Raw genomic sequence first — 7,267 nt, 5'->3', positions numbered from 1 at the left:
TCAGCTTCTAAGGAAACTTCTAGGCTAGAGACATGTGGACATTAGTTGGAGCAATTTGTGAGCCTGGTCCCTAGGAGATGAGCCATTTTAAACCTGTTCCAGGATGCAAATTTTGAGGGAAAGCCTGGAGCAGTCTGCATTTGGTTTAGATGTGATGCAATATATAGACTAGGGAGAAAGCTCAAATAAGAGGTTTAGGGAAATTTTGCTCTCGGTGTACATTTGAAAATTTAGGCCCATGGACTTTCTGAATCAGAGAAGATGGATCCAAGACCAGGAAATGAGGACAGAGACAGAGACAGTGAGACAGACAGTGAAGAAGATCCCACTGTCAGGATTCAGGAAATCAAGTAGGTGTTCTGGAAACAGGTAGAAAAAAAGGTGTCCTGAAAGATTCTCTGACTGAGGGAGTGCCTGGGCGTATCAGGACCTGGAAGGACCACAATGTTCCAGGAGCCAAGGATTCTGACCTGGAAACCTATGACATTTTCCTCTCAATGTAGCAGGACTGGACCAACTCCATGATGCCTCACAAAATGTGATGGGTCAAGCAATAACAAGATGGTTAATTTTCAAAGTGCAGTGACTCAGCATGCCATAATTCTCTGTAGTCACTCTGTAGAAGCAGAGGGTAGTGACAAGCTAGATCCAGCTGCCAGCAGGTAAATTCCCGGCCAGTTGAGAGGAACATTAGTAATGATACAGGAAGCAAGTAAAATCATTCTCTGTCACATCCATTCAGTGTTCCCTGGAAAAGAAACACTGCTTTCCCACGCAGCTGAGCTCTGTGAACACTGCTCAAGCTACACTGTGAATGTTGAGTGTAAACTAATACATACTAACTTGCACTGGTGCTCAGGACCAGCAGGGGTCACAGTGAAGCCAAAAATCAGCAGGACAGTAATGAGATGAGGATAGGAGGGGACTCCATGTTCCATGTGGAATTCTTATAAAAGCCTATCCATGAACAGCACCTATTGAAGGTTGTATGTGAATTCCCCAATATTCAAACACAGTAAAACTCTTTGTTAAATATTGCACATTTTATTTTCTTGTTTGTTTTATTAAGATTTATTTATTTTTGGTATTTGAAATTTTTTCATATAGTATTTTCAGATCACAATCTCACTGCCCAATTCCTCCCTGATCTTTACTATCTCCTTACCACTCAACTCCACAGCCTTTCTTTGTCTCTATAAAAAGAAACACATCGACAAAAAAAGAAAGAATACAAGACCAAATGCACACACACACACACACACACACACACACACACACACACACACACAAACATGGGAAACACAGAGCTGCAAACAGCTGGAAAAGCAAAGCAAACATTGTTCCTCCATGAGAGAAGAATACAAATTCTGCTAATTTCAGGAGCTTTGGAATTATCCAATCATAATTATTAGTACCAATGGAACTTAATCTCTTCACCTGAAGGACCAAATATCTCAAGTTCCAATTCTATTTGTAAATTGAAAGATTAGGCCTTGATGTTTCTGTAGGGTCTGCACAGGTCTCAGGAATGGCTCCTTCATCAGACAGGATGAAGATTTGGACCTCAGCATCCTGCTGCTTGACCCAGGTGTCCTCTACCTCCTCATTCTCCAGCTGGACTAGGTTCTTATCTGAGAAGCACTCTGATCTTGAATATGCAAATCACAGGTGACTATGGTGGTAAATACAGGGATGTCCACACCACCAACAACGTATGATCAGTGTCCTCTCCACAGTCACTGAGCACCCAGGTCCTCACCATGGGATGGAGCTGTATCATCCTCTTCCTGTTGACAGCAGCTGCAGGTAAGGGCTCCAAGTTCCAGAGTTAATGGTGGGGAATGTACTCAGGTGACATCCACTCTGCATTTCTCTCCAGGTGTCCACTCCTGGGTCCAGCTGCAGCAGTCTGGGGCTGAGCTGGTGAAACCTGGGGCCTCAGTGAAAATATCCTGTAAGACTTCAGGCTACACCTTCACTATTGGTTATATGCACTGGGTTGAGCAGAAGCCTGGGCAGGGCCTGGAGAGGATTGGAAGAATTGATCCTGATAGTGGTAACACTAAGTACAATCAGAAGTTCCAGGGCAAGGCCACACTGACTAGAGACAAATCTTCCAGCACTGTCTACATGCAGCTCAGCAGCCTGACATCTGAGGACTCTGCTGTCTATTACTGTGCAAGAGACACAGTGTTGCAACCACATCCTGAGTTTGTCAGAAAACCTGGAGGAACATGAAACTGAGAGGACACAGAAGATTAGCCTGGGGACTTTCTCAGAATTCATAAATTTGGGTGCCCCTTTTTCATCCTCCTCCTAACAGTCCTATAGGGTGTTTGTCAAGCTTTCCAAATGACATCTGAGAATGAAGTGGTGATGACTGAGTAAGCCCTGTGGTCCTGCAGTAACTAGACATTGAGGAGATCTTTATCAGTGACCACCTCCATTGACATGCTTCTGCTTTAATGAAACAGAGAAAAAGACGCTGTGACAATACATTATGAGGTGTGTGTGTGTGTGTGTGTGTGTGTGTGTGTGTGTGTGTGTGTGTGTATTCTTTCAATCTAAGATACTAGAATTGTTATTGGCGTATCTGGGTATACACTATAATATGAATTTTGCTAGGAAAATAAAAGTCAACAATAGCTGAACAAACAAAAACAACTTTCATTAAATTCAGTAATGTATCTAACAGCTCACCAAATACTTTGGTGGAAGTTTTCTCCATAGATTTGTGGTGTCTCTTTATGTTTCCTCATAATTTAAATTCTATATAATCATTTATAGGTAAGTCTAATCCTGTATTGCTTTTGTTGGTAGCAATCAAATTTTGTCTCATTTGAGAGATTACGATGGAGACAAATGTCATTTTGTGAAGTCCTCTCCATATAGAATCTGTCACTTTGGAGACATTCTGGGCTCCTGCTCATATAACATGGGCCAGAGGAGCGGGATTGGAAACTGGTGATGTAAAAGGCGTTGATGTCATCAGGAGCCCAGTTGATCATTCCCCTGTTTCCCCATTTTCATTGTCTTTGTCACAAGTTTTATTTTCACACTGATTGACACTGACTGGACAACAGTGTATTGCACATGATAACCACACCCCCCCACACCAACACATGCACAAGCACACACACACACACACACACACACAAGCACACACACAGACACACACAAACACACACACACACACACAAACGAGAGAGAGAGAGAGAGAGAGAGAGAGAGAGAGAGAGAGAGAGAGAAAGAGATTGAGAGAGATTTTTATTTTTATAGGTGTCATGGCCAACTTATATCCATTCTTTTTTCTTTTTCTTTTTCTTTCTTTCTCTCTTTTTTTTGGTTTGTCAAGACTGGTTTCTCTGTGGCTTTGGAGGCTGTCCTGGAACCAGCTCTTGTAGACCAGGCTGGTCTCAAACTCACAGAGATCCTCTGCCTCTGCCTCCTGAGTGCTGGGGTTAAAGCATTGCCTCCAATGCCCGGCAAGAGGCTGCTAGTCTCCCCTTCAGGGAATCAAACCTTGGTCTCCCAAGTGATAGGCAGGGATACTCAGCACTCTCCTACCGAGGACAACTGCTATATCCACTCTTAATTTTGGACTCAGTTATAACTTTCATATATCTGTATCTAAGCAATTCTGTCTATGTAGGCTTTTTGTTTCTGTTCTGTTTTATTTAGTAGAACACATACCTTGGCTCTACATAAGCTGAATGTCAGGAAAAATAATTCTGCCATTGATGGCATGGCTACGAGCTGACAATTTTAATTACAAAAATTTCTTTTCCTCCAAGGCCCAGTGTCCTCTCAATGGTATATGTGCAGTATAAAGTTCATCACCATCATGAACTCTCTTGCTCAGATATAAACCACAGCCTCCGGATAGAAAGTAAAGAGGATTCCTTATCTGTATATCCCTGGGAACTCTCAGCTGAAAGACTAACAGTGATATGAAGGTTGGGTTGTTGTTAGACGTGAACTTTCTGGACTAATGCAAGGTTCATAGGGCTGACTTCTGTGGGGAGAGAATGGATTTCTCAAGAACAGTCAAAACTTCCATTCTCCACAGAACTCCATCTTATGTCTACCCTGCTGCATTACAGTCACACAAGGTTCTTCAGACAACCTTCCTGACCTGTAAAAGATTGCTGATATAGAATAAAACTGTCTACAAACATTTCAGAGCAATCCCTACATGGAGTGACAATAATCGATTGGAGACCATGTTCTGTCAAAGAAAACACAGAAGTACACAGTCTGATATTGTGTATTATGATTTTCAAATGACAACAAGTCCATATGATCAATAACATCGCTAAGTATTTTTGCTATGAGGCATCAAAAAAGAAAACCAAAATAAAGGATTCATGAGCCTGGGGAGTAAGTGCAGAGAGGCCAGCAAGGGTGTTTCCTGATTCTACTCAGAGTTTGTTCCTCTCAGTTAACCACATACAAGGCCCAGGAGACCATTTCCTATGGCAGGTTGAACCCTCCCCTAGTAGGATATAAGATCAGTTAGTTCATGGAATCTGTGTCACTCTCCTGGGAATGCTACAATAACAGAAATAACACTTTTCTGTCCCGAGCAATGGCCTCGCCAGCAAGAACGACACAGGACATTCGGATCCTTCTGTAGTAACGCTTTTAATGCGTCTTGAGAGGAGAGCATAAGCTTACCAGAGCGGAGACCCCGAGCCAAGAATCCCGTCCCCTAATAAAGGCTGGCAGCCGCCGCCTGGGACGTGTCACCCTATGATTGGCTGCAGCTCATCAGGCCATATGAGCCACGGAATAGGCAGAGATCAAGGAATGAAAAATTACCCAGCGCCTGCGCAATAATCTTGTTTACATTCAGTGCCTGCAGGCATCATCATTGTAATGGAGAATGCAGGGACGGCTCCCTACATCTCCCCCCTTTTTTATTAATTAATGATAAGGCTTTATATTTTTACAAGCGAATAGGTCACCCATATGTTGAGGGATAGAGGCAGAGGTTGTACCTTCCCAATCAAACATTAAGACTGTGTACAAGAGTCGCCATCAGGCTGTTAGCTTGACCCGAAGCGCTCTTGACCTGTCCTCTGCCGTTTTTCTGGGAAAGGGAGACTAGGGCAGGCAACCCTTATGCAGGACAACATGCCTCCCAGAGAAGCCTGCATACTGGGCAACTCTCTGTGCGATGCCTTGCTCAACATCCCTCATGGGCTGCTAAAACCAGACATTCTACCCTGTGTAATGAGCCTAGGCTCCGGGTGTGCAAGAGCTGTCTGGCCGGCGGCCTATTGCTTAAGCATAGTTAGCCAAATATCAGTGGAAGCCCCTTGTTCCAAAGCTACAAGTGCTTGGGCGATAACCATCTTGTCTCTCTTAGTTTGAGCCCTGAGCCTACAGACCAGCCAGAGAAGCAACATCAATCCGCAGCAAATGGCTGCACCAAACAATCCCATCCCCACCCATTCCTTAAAATAGGAGACAGCTGAAGCGATCCATGATGACAATCCCTCCGTCAAGGACAGGAGTTAATCTGGATAATAGTGGCTCTCAACTCCCGGGGAGAGGGTGGAGTTCCGACTTTTGAAGGTCCGAAGTGGCTCTTCGGGTGAGTCTTTTCGGGATCCACAGGGGATTCTCTTCATCCTGTGGAAAAACACATATAGCTCCCCTGGATCTTATGAGAATAGGATCCGGGCCTCTCCAAAGACCAGTTAAGATATCCTTCTATTTTACCATTTCCTTTGGCCTTTCAAGTTCTGAGGTGTGGCGCTTGGCCGCAGTATGGCCCTGAGCGTCAATGTTTATGAGGCTTTCCCCAGGCATTCCAGGCCTCTAAGCAGGGTTGAATCACATGTGCAGCCTTTTCCCCTATCAAAGACTGGGAAAGCCATCTGTAATTTTCTCCGCTCCTCTAATGGTAAAAAGGAGTCGGTACCAAATAATGGGGGTGCTGATGGAGGTACACCCGCTGGATTAACAGGCGATGGCCTCATATTTGCTTTCACTTTTCTATCAGGGTGGTATCTGTCCTCTTCATATCGTGCTGCCTCCTCCTCTAGCTCTGCTTCCTCGCTAGAGTCTAAAATCTCAGAGTCTGAGCTGCTCAGCTCCAAGGCCTCTAATTTCATTGTAGGGCAGAGGCTACGTTTTGAGTCTTTATTTCTCTTAAATTTACCGGGGTGTGACTGGTTATTCCCTATTTTCTCTCCCCCTTTTTTTTGTATCCTGGGGAGGGCCTTTTTCCTTAGACATGTCCTTTCTTTTTTGAGCTCCTAATCTCTCATCTCGTTTGGTTTTTGATATATTATCCTGTACCTCTTTAAGCGTTTTTTGACTCTCTGTTACCATGGGACGGCAAGCCTTAATCTCTAGACAGTTTTTAATTAGGTCTCTCTGTTTTGAAGAGCCCATTTTGTTGGAGGCTACCTGGGGTAAGCTTGGTCTCGAACTGGAACACCAGCCATGGTGGGCACAATATAAGACCAATGTAATAAAGACTAGAATTAAGGCTTTTACTGATCCATCCCATAGTGGTGACAAATTAAAAGCAAAGTCAAAAAAGAAGGTGTCAGAATAAAGCATACCTCTCCGAACTTACCACCCTGTAGTTCTGAATCTGCCCCGTCCAAGGGGTCTCCGCAGTGCCGGCGATGTTAACAAGTTCCCGGGTTTCGGCACCAGATGTCCAGCGCAATCGCCTCGCCAGCAAGAATGACACAGGACATTCGGATCCTTCTGTAGTAAAGCTTTTAATGCATCTTGAGAGGAGAGCATAAGCTTACCAGAGCGGAGACCCCTAGCCAAGAATCCCGTCCCCTAATAAAGGCTGGCAGCCGCCGCCTGGGACGTGTCACCCTATGATTGGCTGCAGCTGATCAGGCCATATGATGCCACGAAATAGACAGAGATCAAGGAATGAAAAATTACCCAGCGCCTGCACAATAATCTTGTTTACATTCAATGCCTGCAGGCGCCATCATTGTAATGGAGAATGCAGGGATGGCTCCCTACACTTTTCAAAGACTCTCTCAATCGCCATGAAGCCAGTTTAGAGTTCAGAGTAGAAAGAATTTCTCTATTGGAAAACCACGACATGCATTTGTCGACAGCAGATTGGGTTCTAGAGCACAAGGAGGTGTGCATGCGGTACAATCCCTAACCTAGAACCTGTCTCCTGTTCATAACATCTTTAAATTGAAAAAAATGACATTTCTCAAAGGGTGACAAGTAGAGGAAACCAATTAGTCCTAGGCACAGGCTTCATTTCCATCAG

General features: G+C 44.3%; 1 gene segment (V, D, J or C); it reads left to right on the top strand.

Moving 5' to 3' along the window:
• The first annotated feature begins 1,760 nt into the window (after window positions 1-1,760).
• LOC113838592 lies at window positions 1,761-2,238 on the top strand. The segment is given in 2 exon segments: window positions 1,761-1,806; window positions 1,880-2,238. Coding segments are annotated over 2 exon segments (405 nt in total).
• Window positions 2,239-7,267: the final 5,029 nt, after the last annotated feature.

Source organism: Cricetulus griseus, chromosome 5, assembly GCF_003668045.3.
Source record: "Cricetulus griseus strain 17A/GY chromosome 5, alternate assembly CriGri-PICRH-1.0, whole genome shotgun sequence".
In the NCBI taxonomy this organism is placed as follows: domain Eukaryota; kingdom Metazoa; phylum Chordata; class Mammalia; order Rodentia; family Cricetidae; genus Cricetulus; species Cricetulus griseus.
Note: the sequence above shows the minus strand (reverse complement) of the source record. Positions and strands in the feature narration are given on the sequence as shown.